Source organism: Hyperolius riggenbachi, chromosome 2 (genome assembly GCF_040937935.1).
Source record: "Hyperolius riggenbachi isolate aHypRig1 chromosome 2, aHypRig1.pri, whole genome shotgun sequence".
In the NCBI taxonomy this organism is placed as follows: domain Eukaryota; kingdom Metazoa; phylum Chordata; class Amphibia; order Anura; family Hyperoliidae; genus Hyperolius; species Hyperolius riggenbachi.
This window is the reverse complement of record NC_090647.1, coordinates 39120111-39136119: the sequence shown is the minus strand read 5'-3', so window position 1 is coordinate 39136119 and position 16009 is coordinate 39120111. Positions and strand designations below refer to the sequence as shown.

General features: G+C 46.5%; 1 protein-coding gene across 1 annotated transcript in view; it reads left to right on the top strand.

The window, feature by feature from the left end:
- CAPN5 (calpain 5) overlaps positions 1 to 16009 on the top strand; it is a 122698-nt gene that overhangs the window by 92993 nt on the left and 13696 nt on the right. The window contains exons 4-7 of the mRNA XM_068266669.1: positions 6862 to 7070; positions 9261 to 9450; positions 10202 to 10395; positions 11388 to 11465. Of these exons, the coding sequence (XP_068122770.1) occupies positions 6862 to 7070; positions 9261 to 9450; positions 10202 to 10395; positions 11388 to 11465 (671 nt within the window). The remainder of the gene's footprint in view (positions 1 to 6861; positions 7071 to 9260; positions 9451 to 10201; positions 10396 to 11387; positions 11466 to 16009) is intronic.

Genomic DNA, 16009 nt, shown 5'->3' with positions numbered 1-16009 from the left:
GTATTTAATAAGGCATAAACTGACACATATAAATTGAAAAAAAACATTTGAAAAAAAGGAAAGGTCCACTATCACAATAAAAATTAGAAGCAGAAGACCGATAGCCCAATATAGTGTAGTATGTATTGGGAAAAGGGAGAGGAATATATGAAGCGTAAGTATTATACCTGGGTTACCACAGGGCAACCACTGAAGATGCAGGTGGGGAGATTAGGCCTGTCCCCACTCAGGACTAAGACGTCGCTCTGTGTGGATAGAGGAAAAAAGAGGGCGTGACACCCTTCCACCAAGGGTGGATATCTTCATTTGTAGAGATGTACAGAGGCGCCAGAAGGATAAAATTTGCTAAACGCTTAAACCGTTCGGGAGGCAGTGGTGGACCAGCCAGCCCAAAACTGTCTATTTCAGTAGAAAAGCATTTATTCACATACTCCTAGAACAATTGGCAACGCGTTTCACCAGCACAATCCCGCTTCTTCAGGCAACAAACAGGAGTAACACACCGCTTAGGGTCGAATCAGAGCTTGGCACCTCTGCCAAGCTCTGATTGGACCCTAAGCTGTGTGTTACTCCTGTTTGTTGCCTGAAGAAGTGGGATTGTGCCGGTGAAACGCGTTGCCAATTGTTCTAGGAGTATGTGAATAAATGCTTTTCTACTGAAATAGACAGTTTTGTGTCTGTTTTGGGTTGGCTGGTCCACCACCGCCTCCTGAATGGTTCAAGCGTTTTTGTGAATTTTATGCTTCTGGCGCCTCTGTACATCATCACAAAAAATTGTAAAATGTAAAATCCATGTGTGATAGAAGCACATTTCTCCCAGACTACAATGCAATTTATGTCACGTGTGCATGTAAATAAGGCACTGGGAAATTCTGGCACAGGGCAAAGCCAAAAGCGTACGAGAAGAATCGCCGCCGGGAGACTTGGGCACAAGATACAACTGATATACGGCTTAGCCTGCTGCTGCACAAGTCCCGACGGCGTTTAAAACTATTCCCCCTCCAGGTCCATGTGGATGGTGGGGAATTATGTAATTTCCTCTTTCTGCAATTGCTGGCAGCCGAATTACAGTGTTTTAAATGTAAGTTCTGCTCCGTCTTCTGACGGCACCGAAGTGACTCACTGGGTGCAGCTATAGGCGTAATTCCTATTACCATCTATGGTGGCGCCCAAACCTCCTGTGCTGGATTGCCAGTGTTCGAAGCCAAAATTCTGCTCCTGCAAAAGTCCCGGCAGCATTACCTACTATTCCCCCTACAGGCCATTGTGGACTCTGGGGTAAGGCGTAAATAGCTGGCAGCCGAATTAGCTGTTTTTATAGTAAATTGGACGCCGCCTTTTGATGGTGGGGCTGATTTAACAACAGTACGGCTCTCAAGCAGCATGGGTTAATACTATCACACGCTATGCATGGTCCTAGCAGCGTAGCGTGTGCTGATAATTTACATGCAATCCTTCTAAGTGGTGCGCGATGAGCTTTTAGCGCCACCGCGATACTTAACTAACATGGCCGCTACTACGTTAATTAACAAAGCAGCGGCCGCTGTAGTGTAGTATCGCGGTCACACTACAGGACATCTTGCAGCACTTGTAAGGATCGCGCATAACTTAACAGCACATGCTACGCTGCTAGGACCACGCATTGTGTGTGCTAGTATTAGCCCACGCTGCTTGAGAGACGTACTGTTAAGAAATCAGCCCCACCATCTGATGTATGGGCACCTTAATACTTTTAGCCAATAGTCGCAGAACAAGCATGCAGATCAGGCACTCTGAAGTCTGACTGGATTAGCTGCATGCTTGTTTCAGGTGTGTGACTCAGATACTACTGCAGCCATAGAGACTTGCAGGACTGCCAGGCAACTGGTATTGTTTAAGGACAACTGTTGTGAGACGTATGTGGAGGCTGCCGTAGTTATTTCCTTTTAAACAATACCAGTTGCCTGGTAGCCCTGCTCATCTATATTGCTGCAGTAGTGTCGGAATTACACCAGAAACAAGCATTTGTTACATGCTTGTTCAGGGTCTATGGCTAAATGTATTAGAGGCAGAGGATCAGCAAGATTGCCAGGCAACTGGTATTGCTTATAAGGAAATAAATTTGGCAGCCTCTATATACCTTTCACTTCATGTGTCCTTTAAGCTACTGTGGCACGAATATATTCGTCCAGCGGTGTTGCAGCGGTTGTGCATGCATAGCCGCGTGCAGGTGGCTCGTTCCCCGCCGCTATTACAGGAAATCTATTGCGGAAGGGGAACAAGTGCTCCCCCGAAGCAAACGATCCCCTGTGAATGAATCAAGATGCCTCCAATCAGGAGGCATCTTGATTCATGAAAACAGACGTCATAAAATGTACATAAAATCTCCCAGGAGAGTGCGTACTTAGTGGCCAAAAAGTAAAATTAGGCTAGTTACACACCAGGACGTTGCGTTTAGGGGACATTATAGGGCACATAACGTGCCCCTAACGCAACGCCTGGTGCTCTCTGGTGTGGACGTCTGAGTGAGCCGCGTTGTGCAGCTCACTCTGGCGTCTGTGATGCCTTGATGCGTACTCTTGGACGCATGCGGCTTCACGTGGTCCCGCCCGGCCAATCGCTGCACAGAGCGGCCGCTCCAGGAAGTAAACACTGCACGTCACTGAGTGCAGTGAATATTAATTAGCCATGTCTTCGGCCGCTCTCCCCTCCTCCCCAACATGACTGAGCATGTGCAAACAGTCTAACGCGGCTTAGCCGCGTAGAACGCACAGCATGCAGCACTTTGCTGCGTTACAATGTAACGCAACGTGGGCAGTGTGAACAGCCCACTTGTGTTACATTGCTGTGCGTTGGGGGAGCGTTACAGGCTGCACTAACGTGCGCCTGTAACGTTCCTGTGTGCAAGAAACCTCAAAGTAGAAAAAATAAAAGAAAAACTGTACACATTGAATAAAAACTGATTGAACCCCCACCCTGTCCAGTAACTAAAAAAAAAAAAACATGTTTAAAAACAAAACAAAAAATAGTTTAAAAGTAAAATAGATACGTAGTTACCTTAGGGACTAAACTTTTTAATATGTATATTGTGAAGGTATATTACTATTATTTTGTTCCTATATGGGCTTGTAAATAATTAGGGATGGACGCAAAACTGAAAAAAATGCACCTTTATTTCCAAATAAAATATTGGAGCCATACATTGTAAAAGGGAACATTTTTAAACGTTTCAATAACCGGGACAAATGGGCAAATGTGTGGGTTTTAATTTAAGTAGCATGTATTATTTCAAAACTATAATGGCTGAAACCTGAGAAATCATTAATTTTTTTTTCTTATTATGCCTGTTAAAATGCATTTAGAATAAAATAATTCTCAGCAAAATGTACCACCCAAAGAAAGCCTAATTTGTGCCGAAAAAAACAAGCTATATCATTTACGTGTGATAAGTAGTGATGGAATTATTGGCGAATTAATGGGAGGAGCGCTGACTGGGGAAAATTGCTTCTGTCCTAGAGGTGAAAACACCTGCAGGCTGAAGTGCTTAAAGGGAACCTTAACTGAGAAGGATATGGATGTTTCCTGTTAAACAATGCCAGCTGCCTGCCAGTCCAGCTGATCTCTGTGACTGCAATAGTGGCTGAATCACACCCTGAAACAAGCATGCAGCTAATACAGTCTGACTTCAGTCAGAGCACCTGATCTGCATGCTTGTTCAGGGGCTGTGGCTAAAAGTATAAGAGACACAGGATCAGCAGGAGAGTCAGGCAACTGGTATTATTTTAAAAGGAAAAATCCATATCCTTCTCAGTTTAGGTTCCCTTTAAGGTAGCCAATGGTGGTACACTGAAACAATCAACTCATTTTAGCAGATTTGGTTGGTTTATTTCCAAGCTGCATAAAACTTGCAATGATTTGAATTTCTTAGCATCCGCTTCACCACCCCTAGTTCATCCCATCGATTGATTGATTACTGTGGAATTGATCTGTGTGGCCACCCGTAGGCTCTTACCACTGTTCTCCCATCTTTAGTAAATCAGGGGCTTTGGGTAGCCATATTTTGTGCAGTTTATTTTATTGAATCACAGTGATAAATAGAGCAGGTGTTTGGTGGTGAACGGGCCATTAATCATCGCTTTGTAGACTGATGTATGAGTGGTTTCCTGGCTGCGTCTGGAGGGACTGGGAACAGATGTCCGCTGTCATGGGGCCCACCTAGCGCAATGACTTGCAGTAGCTGTACAAATCTTCCTGTAAAGTCACTGACCTGCCAGCTGTGGTCCTAATTGGCTCTTGTATCCTGTAGAAAACTTACTTCCAACAGGCATATCTTAGCATGCATATTTTACAGCAAACCTGAACTGAAAATTAAAAGTCAAAAGAACCATACACAGGTCATACTTACCTACTGTGTAGTCTACTCATCAATCTCTTTCTCCTCCTGCATCCCATTTGTCCACTGTGATCAATGGAATTCTCTGTCCTCCATTTTGAAAATGGCCATTACGGCATAACAGCTTCTGGGAAAGCACCCTGTTAACCACTTAAAGAAAAGTAGGCGTATTAAAACATCCTTCTGGAGCCTCGTAACGGCTCCAGGACGTTTTTTTAAGTCAGACAGTGCTGCTGTGCGCGTGAGAACTGTAAAACAAAAAACACAACATAGACAAAATACCTTTATTTCCAAATAATATATTGTCACCATACTTTGCACTAGGGACGTACTTCAAGTCTTGTGATAACCAAGACAACCAGGACAAATTTTATGTACAGTAGCAGTGTTTATATTAAAACTATAGGGGATGAAATTGGAGAAATGGTGTATTTTTTCATTTTTTCCTTGTTTTTCCCTATAAAAGGCATAGAAAATAAAGTAATTACTGAAAACAAATATGAACCCCAAAAAGCCCAATTGGTGGTGAAAAAACAAGATATAGATAATTTCATTGTGATTAGTAGTGATTAAGCTATTGGCAAATGAAAGGGATGAGCACTGAAAGGTGAAAATCGCTCTTGTCCGTTAGGGTAATAACCCCTTTGGGGTGAAGTGGTTAAACTGTAATATCGCCCACTTGAGCCAGAGGGAAACATGGACGTTACCTTGCACATCAGTGGTCCTTTTGTTCTAACTGACAGCAACTGATATATTTCAGTTGTGACAAAATCTTGTCAGAACTGTAAGGAATCGTTGAAAGAAAATGTTGAGCTTCTGAGAGGAACTGACGGCGAGGTTAGCATGTAATATTTATTTGCAGGTACATCATCATCATGTGTTTATTTTAAATAATTTTACTTGGTTCAGGTTCCCTTTAAAGGACTTACGAGGCCAGATTTGCAAAAAAAACATAAAAAAAGTTAGATACCTGTGTGTGTTTGCAAGGCACGGAGGACGCCGTCCGCGCCCTCCGTGCCGTTCCGCCTGGTCCCCGCTGCTTAATATGCCCCCGAACGGTCCCAGACCGCGCGGCCCGGGTCGTGCTCCCCAGCCTGTACCAAGATGGCCGCCGGAGCTGGCCGCGGCTGCGCAGTCCGCATAGCCGCGAGTGCGGCTGCGCAGCTCTAAGGCCAACCCCCCGATCCACGTAACAGTAGCGTGGATCGGGGAGTTGGCCTTAGAGCTGCGCAGCCGCACCAGGCGGAACGGCACGGAGGGCGCGGACGGCGTCCTCCGTGCCTTGCAAACATGCACAGGTATCTAACTTTTTTTATGTTTTTTTTTTTGCAAATCTGGCCTCGTAAGTCCTTTAAGATCTATGCGGGTGTGAAGCCGGTCTTTAGCTATTTGTTTTTAGTAAATATTAGGGATAGTCTAGAAGATGCAAATTGTTTCAAGTTCATACAAAATTATGCAAGATTTGTATGCAGCTTGAAAGTGCACCAATCAAATTCCACCTTGGCAGCAGTCGCAATGCAAATTTGCATAATCCTGTACAAACTTGGAACAATTTGCATCTCATTAACCATCCCTAGTAAATATGAATGCCAAATTGTTTCAAATGAAGGCTTGTATATAGTGTGTAATTTTCATACTCCGTGCTAAACAGATTTTAAAAATCGTTAAACATGATTCTTGAATCTCTTGCATATAATGTGTGAGGCCAGCAGGGGGAGCTCCAAACAACTAGACAGAAACCGGTGTTTATGGTTATTGGGAGAACAGATTACATAATGTTGCACAGAAGTGAGCTGGAATTCCATCCCTGTACCTTGGGTCACCTTTACTTGGAATCGAACCTTGTGCAAGATGTACGTGATGTTTTACTAGAGTATGATATTTATTTTTTTTTCATTCTCAATAAGGATGTTTTTGTTTAAAAAACAACAAAACAAAACCCTATGGCATAGTTCCACTCACGAGTATATCACATCGCACATACTGTATCTATTGGCTGCACACCTGAAACTCATAAGGTTCTAAATCCGTCTAGTTCAGTCTGCTCTGTGTAAAGAAAATATTGATGGACAATATGACCCTGCTCTTCAGGTGTAAACAAACTTCTGCCGGGGAACTGTATAGGCATATATAACCATTTGTTGTGTGGAACAAGTGCCAGGTGTTGCCTTGAAACATCAGCTTTGCAGTTGAGGTTGTTAGAATTTGTAGAATGGAGAATAGCAGCTCCTATGATATGCAGGCAGCAGATTCTGCACTCCATTTACTCCTGTATAGTTTAGTAGTGAACACATGCTTCATCAACCAACATAGCTCTACTCTTAGCAACACAAAGCTGATTCGAATGGTTTCTATGGAGATGGACATACAGTGTGAGGCTGACCACACCCAAGCCTGCAGCTGGCGTCTTGGCAGCCATTTTGTCCCATTGTGTTGTTTGCACTGTGTAATTGTGCCTTGCCTGACAGCTCGCTGCCTGTTTCCTGTAGGTGATTCCCAACTGGAAGGAGCAGGAATGGAACCCTGAGAGGCCGGAGAACTACGCCGGGATTTTTCACTTCCAGTTCTGGCGGTTCGGGGAGTGGATGGACATTGTGATTGATGACAGACTCCCGACCATCAATAATGAGCTCATCTACTGTCACTCCAATGAGAGGAACGAGCTGTGGTGTGCTCTGGTGGAAAAGGCCTATGCCAAGTAAGTGGACTGATCAGTACTTTCTTATCACATGGGGTATCTGGGGGTGGGGTACCTGGGTGACTCCCTCTTGTAACAAGTCAGGAGTTCCACAAATAGCCTTGCCTAGTGTGTAAAACCTCATAGACCTGCTAGATGAAACGTGGCCGAGGAGGCCAAGAACGACTGCCTCTGCTTAGACTCTACCATGTGTAGAGCTGTCATTGATGCAACCCCCTCCCTTGATGTCTTGACTAGCGATCTGCCTGGTGGATCGATTTGTTGGCCGAGAGCATGGTCCTCTCCACTCACCCCACCCTTTGTTTGACACCACTCTCATTGTCTGTTGACCCTCCGCCCCCCTCCTCCCACCCCACCCCCCACATAGCAACAGAACACATCACTAGCTTGCAAGCCATCGACGTGTCTGTACAGTTTCAGCCCTGCAATGTCATCCGAGGGATGGGGTCCCGATGCCCGCCATGCGGCATGCCTCGTACACACGTACCAGGCTTTACATTCTGCAGCTAGCTTAATCTAGTAATGATGGGTATATTCTGATCCAATCTGATTAGAGAGAGCTCTGTTGGCTGGCCATACACCGCAGGCCGATATCCGATCAATTTCATGCTGAAATCGATGTGGAATGAGCCTTGTGACGCCACACCCGACGGCCCAATGCTCTCCCCCCTAATGGTCAATATGCCCTCCCCCCCCCCCCCCTCACCCCCCTGGAGCCCAGTGCATTATACTTTACCCATCCATGTCAGGCACTGCCTCAGTCTGCTGTCCATACACGCACCTTATGCGGTTGCCGGAGTAACGTGGGCGCAGATGTAAGCCGGCAACCTTGTGGGACACATGTATGGACAGGGCGCGGAGCCAGTGGTCGTCACGGTGGTAACTGGGAACGGAGGGGGGGGGGGGGCTTGGGGGGCATCATTGGACATTGGGGGGGCAGTGTTGTGGGTTTCGTCACACTCGTTGATCATCTCAGTATCGCTCCCCATTTCACACGTGCACCCGATTGACCACGACGGGCCGACGTCTTGCAGTCTTTCCGATCGACATGCTCAGGCCGAAATTGGTCGCATCGCCGATCGGGCATTATTATCGAGAATAGTTATCAAATCAGATGTATGGACACCTTAATGCTGGGAACACACAATGCAATTGCCCGTCTGATCGATGGGAATTGGGTGATTATTTCCAACATGTCCGATCTGTTTCCGATCGAGAAAGGGGTCGATTTTGTGAAGTTATCGGAACCTCCATCCCTTCATCCCACACAGCATTTAGTGAAAGGTGGATCCCATCAGTAGCCAGGCTGGGGGCAGCAGCTCAACAGAGATAGGCTAATACCGTTGGAGAGTCCATTTAACCCCGTTGAAAGAGTGGAGACTGCTTCAGAGGACATTATTCATGCTGAGATCAGCACCGACTGCAGGTTTTTTTTTTACTCTCTGTTCAAACTGCGAGCGATGGCTTACACTCTCCATAATCATGGCTGAAATGGCTGAATATTTAAAAGAGGGTAAAATCAATATTGTACATATGTTGCATTATTGATCAGGACTTAAAGGACTCCTGAGGTGAAAAAGTAAAATGATCCTTACTTACCCGGGGCTTCTTCCTTCCTCTAGAATCTTCTGGGTCCCTCACCGCAGCTCTGGTCTTCTCCCTGCTCCCGCTGTCAGCCCTCAAAGCACGCTGACCCATTGGCAGATCGCTGCATGTGGCCCCACGCGAGTGCGCCCACATCACTGTGCGTGTACTGGGTCTGATGATGCGGGCACTTGCGCACGTGGGCGCATACGCTGATGGATCGCGTGCTTTGCAGGCGGCCAGCGGGATACTGGGGAGAACCGGAGGTGCGGCGAGTGACACAGAAGACTTCTAGGGGCTGGAAGAAGCCCCAGGTTAAGTAAAGATCATTTTACTTTTTCACCTCGTGTCTTTTAACCACTTAATGACAACCAGACTTAGAAAAACGTCCTGCTAGAACCTCTTAACGGCTCTAGGATGTTTTTAGAAGTCAAACAGTGCCGCTACCGCTGTGCACGCGCGCGCGCGTTCCCGTGCATGTCAGATGGGTGAGGAAAGAAAACACCCTTGTCTGCGGTCTGCATGTGTAGGGACCCCCTTGTCTGCGGCCTGCATGTGTAGGGACCCCCTTGTCTGCGGTCTGCTGACTATCTGTCTATTTGCCAGGCTGACGGGATGCTACGAGGCTTTGGACGGGGGTAACACGGCGGACGCCCTGGTAGATTTCACCGGCGGGGTATCGGAACCCGTGGAGCTGGAAGAAGATTACGCCACGGACGCCAACAAGAGGAATGATCTTTTCGAGAGGGTCCTGAAAGTGCATAATCGTGGCGGCCTAATCAGCTGCTCCATCAAGGTCTGTCTGTCCTACTAATAGAGTGCGTAAATGAATGTAAAATGTCACGGCGGCGGGAGGCTAACCGTGTCCCCGGCTTAATAACAGCTTTTACCCATGCTTATAAATAGAAATGTCATTTATCACCGGGTCAGAAGATCTGGATGCTGAATAATAATCCACCGCCGAGACTCGCAGAGCTTGTCACTCACAGGGGTATAAAGGAACATTCTGTATTCCAGACACCAGTACCTGATGGGAAACCACAGGCTGTGCAGGAGTCCATTTTGGTCATTCTATCATTTAAAGGACAACTGAAGTGAGAGGGATATGAGGGCTGCCCACATTTTTATACATTTGTGAGATCCAGCGCTTGGGAACCTCTGAAACTTCCCATGGATTATGTGAAAGCAGTTCAATGTCAAAATCATAATTATGTATGATTCTAACTGCAAAATTGTATGCAAAATTAGCACCATACGATCATCACTAGGACAGTAGGAGGCACAAGGGGGGAACATAGGGGCTACAGAGGGATGCTGTGAAGGCAGAGGTGACAGAGAGGGGGACACTGGAGGCACAGGGGGCACAGAGGAGGTACAGGGGACAGAGAGAGCTCAGAGTTCCGACTTAAGAACCTATTCAGGTTAAGAATTAACCTACAAGTCTCTATCTCGTTTAATAACCGGGAACTACCTCTACTGTTTTTATGTTAATTCCTAGTAAGTGAACCTGTGTACTGCACATCTGTAAGATGGCATTTCTCTCCTAGGCTACGTCGGCGGAAGACATGGAGGCACGGCTGGCGTGTGGTCTGGTAAAGGGCCACGCCTACGCTGTGACTGACGTACGGAAAGTGCGCTTGGGCCATGGCCTGCTGGCGTTTTTCAAATCGGAGAAGCTGGACATGATCAGGATGCGCAATCCTTGGGGAGAGCGAGAGTGGAACGGACCCTGGAGTGACAGGTAATAATATAGTAATAGTATACTGCTGCCAAACAAATCAGGAAATGGCTTCACAAACCTCAAACAGACTTCCACAGCTGCTGAGGTGTCTGAGCGCCACCTGCTGGACTCAAAACAAACTGCTTTTGTCATTTTAAAGTTGATCAAATCTATTGTTTATTGTATAAGTAATTTTACAGATGTTTTACTATAACCAGGTTTATGAAGCCTTCAAGCACCAAGTCAGTCCTTGTGTGTTCAGAGCTTTGTGCTTTATTATTATTTATTGTATTTATAAAGCACCAACATATTACGCAGCGCTGGATCATAAATACATACAAAAGTTCAAAGGATGACAGACTTAATGTAACAGGTTATACAACATAGGACAAAACTACAAGGCAAACAGGGGACAAGATACATGATCATGTGATTTGGGCTAGTTAGGTAGGCCCAGTAATACAAGTATGAGGCAGCTGTAGGAAAGGAGCAAACAATCAGAATACACTAGGGGAGGGAGGACCCCGCCAAAGGCTTACAATATAAGGGGAGAGGGGATGGACACACTAGGTACGGCTGTAGAATAAGTATTCAGTAGGGAGTTGCTGCATGATAGGAAGTGGGTAGGCCATCTTGATGAGGTGGGTTTTTAGGGCTTTCTTGAATGTGGTGAAGGATGGGGCAAGCCTGATGGGCAGTGGAAGGGAGTTTCAGAGGCTAGGGGCAGCTCTTGAGAAATCCTGCAGAAGCGCATGGGAAGTGGAAAATGTGCGGGGCAGTTAGGCGAAGGTCGTTGGACTACAGGGGATGGTTTATGATAGGGGTTAACTCCTCACGTTTGCATATTATTTTTCTGCGCATATCTCTGAAAGAAAAATTATTTTATCATGCATTCCTCATACAAAGCCCCAATAATGTAAGCAAGAAGATCAGAGTGTACAGAAGGGTTGGGGAATTCTGGGGTAAGGAGCCTGGAATGGCCTGACATGTCCTGTGTGTTTTTCTTCCCGCAGTTCGGAGGAGTGGCAGAAAGTCAGTAAGAGTGAGCGGGAGAAGCTCGGAGTGACTGTGGAGGACGATGGCGAGTTCTGGTGAGTTGGGTTTGGTTTGAACAGTTCTTCAAGGAAGCCCTCCGCTCTACCTGTGAGTGACATCAGCCCAGTTCACTGAAACGTTTCTGATTTATCGAAGGATAGAATAAAAAGCATAATTTGGACACCCTTAAGAGGAACTTCAGCCCAAACAAACATACTGTCATTAAGTTACATTAGTTATGTTAATTAAATTAGACAGGTTATATAATCTCTTACCCACCCTGTTTATAAAGAACAGGCACATGTTTGTGATTTCATGGGGGCAGCCATTTTTTTGGGTGGAAAGAAGGTGACAGGGAGCATGAGACACAGTTCCAACTGTCCTGTGTGCTGATCACCCCTCCCAGCTGCTCGAGCTAGGCTTCAAATCTCAAATTCAAAATGTAAAAAAACAAAATTGCGCCAAAATAGCAGAACGAGAACAACAATATCAGAAATCCCATCATGCTTTGCACAGCATCAGGGGAAAAATGCCCGGGCAGATTTCTTCTGTGCAGCTAAAAATGGCTTGGGTAAGAAAAACAAAGTTCTGATGCTGGGAAACTGTTAAAGAAACACCAAGCCTCTTCAGTGCTGCTGAGTAGATTTTTAGTCTGGAGGTTCACTTTAACTACTTCCCACCAGCCCATAGAGGGCAGAAAGTGGCTACATGTGTACGTACGTGCGCGGCAGCTGTAGCCTGATAATCTGCTCTGCAAAACAGATCATTTTAAAATGTTTATTTTGCAGGCAGAGGTTAAGGTACCCATACATTTTGCAAATTTGACAGCTGATCGACCAAGAGACAGATCTCTCTCTGATTGAATCTGATCGGAGAGAGATCTGTCAGCAACCCATACACAGCAGGCCGATTCCCAGGGCCGGATTACTGACCAGGCAACAAAAGCAGTCGCTTGGGGCCCCATTCAGAGTCAAAGGGGCCCCATTAGCACATAAACCAGCCCTTGCCATCCTGTCAGCGGTGGCTGGATGGTATAATGGTTAAAGGGACTCTGAGCAGTGCAGTAACTATGGAAAGATGCATATCATTTTAAAGCTCTCTTTCTCCTCTTTCCAATGATATATAAACAGCTGCTCTATGCCTTTTAGTTTTCGATATTTTCGCGATCGAAATCGCGGCCACAGGACGACTTTTCTCCAAAGTCAGAGGTGGCTGGATGGTATAATGGTTAAAGGGACTCTGAGCAGTGCAGTAACTATGGAAAGATGCATATCATTTTAAAGCTCTCTTTCTCCTCTTTCCAATGATATATAAACAGCTGCTCTATGCCTTTTAGTTTTCGATATTTTCGCGATCGAAATCGCGGCCACAGGACAACTTTTCTCCAGGTTGGCAGCTCGATTCAGCACAATGCAATGAAATATAAGGAACCCAGGGGGATATAATTACAAACATCATGCTGGTAGGTGTGAGGATGTAATGAATTAGTTGTGGGTATGCTTAAAGGCATATCCACAGGCACTGCTTGGAGTCCCTTTAAGGGCTCTGCCGCTGACACAGGAGACCAGGGTTCGAATCTCAGCTCTGCCTGTTCAGTAAGCCAGCACCTATTCAGTAGGAGACCGTAGGCAAGTCTCTCTAACACTGCTACTGCCTATAGGGCGCGTCCTAGTGGCTGCAGCTCTGGCGCTTTGAGTCCACCAGGAGAAAAGCGCGATATAAATGTTATTTGTCTTGTCTTGTCAAATGATGCCGTGCGCTGCTGATTGTCTTCAGAGCCAGGCTCTTCTCCTAGGTCCCCCTCCTGCTACTGTGCGCTCTGCCGCTGCCCACTCCACCCTCCCTTCCCACAGAGAACCACAGCTGCAGCAAGAATGATAGCAGCAGATGGCAAACGCTCACTCACCTATCCATGATCCAAGCAATAGAGATCCCGTCATCTGAAACTCATCTGTCTCTTCTACAGTGCAGCCGCTCGCTCTGAACTTCCTGATTCTCAGATCAGACATGAAGTAGGAAGTAGTAATAGTAGTAGTAACAGAGCGGCAGCACTCTAGAGGAGACAGATGGGCTCCGGATGACGGGACCTCTATTGCTTGGATTGCAATAGGTGAATGTGAGTCATCTGGTGCTGTCATTCTCCCCCACTGCAGCTGCCTTCTCTGCTGGACTATCGTATTCACTGGGATGGAGGCTGCATGGTGGCTGTCTAGTTTGGGAGGAAATTGGTTGTTCGGTGGTGGGAGTGGTTATGTAATTCTGTCTGGGGAACGGCTTCCAGTTTGGCGGTGTCCAGAGCTTTCTGCTATTGCCAGGCTGGAGATGCAGGGGGAAAGTGCTGCTGCTGTGATATCTGGCGCCCTCTTCACAGGGGTGCCCCAGCCCCTGAGTGCAAATGTCCCAGCCATTCATCTCTCACTCTGCATTTTGCCGCTGCTATTCCCTGCATTGTGCACCCACAGAGGAAAGCGTGCTGTTGCCCATAGCAACCAGTAGCTCGGCTGCCTGGTGTGTGCGACATATTGCTGTGCAGCTGCATCTTCTGATTCTATTACGACTTGATGGGGGGGCCCAAATCAGTTACTTTGCTTAGGGCCCAATTTAGCCTTAATCCGGCTCTGCCGATTCCTGATCGATTTCAGCATAAAACCTTTCGGGAATCGGCCTCATGACGCTTCTTTGCCACCCACAGTCACATCCTCCCAAATGTTAATGTACCCCCGCAGTTATAATTTACCTGTCACGCCATCTGTCGCTGTGTCCGCACTGTACTTCCTTCATGTCATGAAAGGCTCAGACATTTTTACCTTAGGTACCCTTTAAAGCACGGGTAGGGAACCTGTGGCTCGAGCCGGGTGGGCCTCTTTTGATGGCTACATCTGGCTCACAGACAAATCAGTAGAGGTTGATTCACTAAGCTACACTGCTCGAGCAGCACAGCTTAGTGTGGCAGTGCAAGTAAAATTTTCAAAGTAGGCACACTACTGCTGTAGCAAGCACCACTAACTTACTCGAGCTCCCCCAAAATGACCAGCTGCTCCAATTGTCCCACTCTGAACCTGGTCAGGTCCAGTGACTTTGTAGAACGAGATCCCCGCACTTTGATTGGCCCAATAGGGTGCCTGTCACTTGACAGGTAGCCTATTGGGCCAAAGTGCAGGGATCTCATCCTAGAAAGTGAATCAACCCCCAAGTCAGTTAGCTAATTGTACAAGCTGTTAGTAGGCATTTCTCCTGACGAATCGCCCAACTTAGGGGCGGGAAACGCGTAGATGGGCGGAGCCTGTGCATCCATGTGACCTACTCCACACTCTGCACGCTGACCAGATTGCGGAAGTTACCGCTGGCGTCCTGGTGATCTGCACGATCCGAACGCATGGGAGAGGGCGTAATGCCTGGCTGCTGGAGTGCTAGCTAATGCACCGGCATATACGGAGCACAAGCGGAATTCCGTTTTAAACATCCACACCCTAGTGGCAAGTTGCTGACAGTGTGGGTACCCACTGAAGGAATTGCGCGTAGGAGGTGGTGAGATAAACAGCGCTATCATCTGTGTATGGTTGTCAGTTGTTGCTGTACTGATATCTATGGGACTATCTCTGTGAGAAGTACAAGATTGCACTATACCTGCTGTTTATTGCTGTTATACAGTCGGATCCCTCTGCTCCCTATGGGATGCCTAATATCTGGTTAAAGCAACCACCCACTGAACTGTAGTCATTTAAGTGTGTTTTGGGCGCCATGGCTGCAAGTGAGTGTGGAGGAGTGTAGGAACTGCCGGCTTAGATTAGATGGTAATTGGTCAGAGTCGTGTTCATTATTATTGTGCTGCACCGATGCTCTAGCGAGATTTTAAAGTGTTTTAGATGGCTGATTTTTGCATGTAATCAAGCCCTTTTGTACAGTGTCACAATAAATTGGTCTACCTGGCAACATATTAAGAACCCTAGCCTCATATGTAATTTTTTTGAAGTAGGCATTTCTCCTGTCTGGCTCTCGGGAAAATTGCTGAAGTTGTTGAAACCCAAGAGGAGCTGAAGACGTGTCTGACACTTCCGCTGCCCGGTGGATCAACTGTATACATATCTCCATGGCAACAGGGACGTGAGCCCTACTGTCCCAGTTTGAAACATATTGTATGGCTCACAGAATTACATTTTAAAATATGTGGCGTTTATGGCTCTCTCAGCCAAAAAGGTCCCTGACCCCTTCTTTAAGGCCTACTTATTATTATTACTTCAAATTAATGTGCCATTTACAGCATCCTGCAGGAACAGGCTTCCTTGCCGCAGTGTGTTTCCTCTGTTGCCTCTGCTGATTGCAGCTGCCTTCTGTTTTGTTTTCTAATTTTTTTTTTTTGCCTGCATGGGAGCTGGTGATGTCAGCACAGTGCACAGAACAGGGAGAACCCACAGCAATTTGTAGGCAGTTGTGCTCACTGTCCTCAGCCCTCCATCTGTAACAGTTGTACCAGATGAGTATCAAGCTATATTTTAAACAGGAAGTGGCCATGGATTCTAATCAGCTTTTGACAGGTTCTTGACTAATATTAATCTGGACTTGTGTGCTCTATTTATTGTTTCTTATTTGAGTTGGTTTC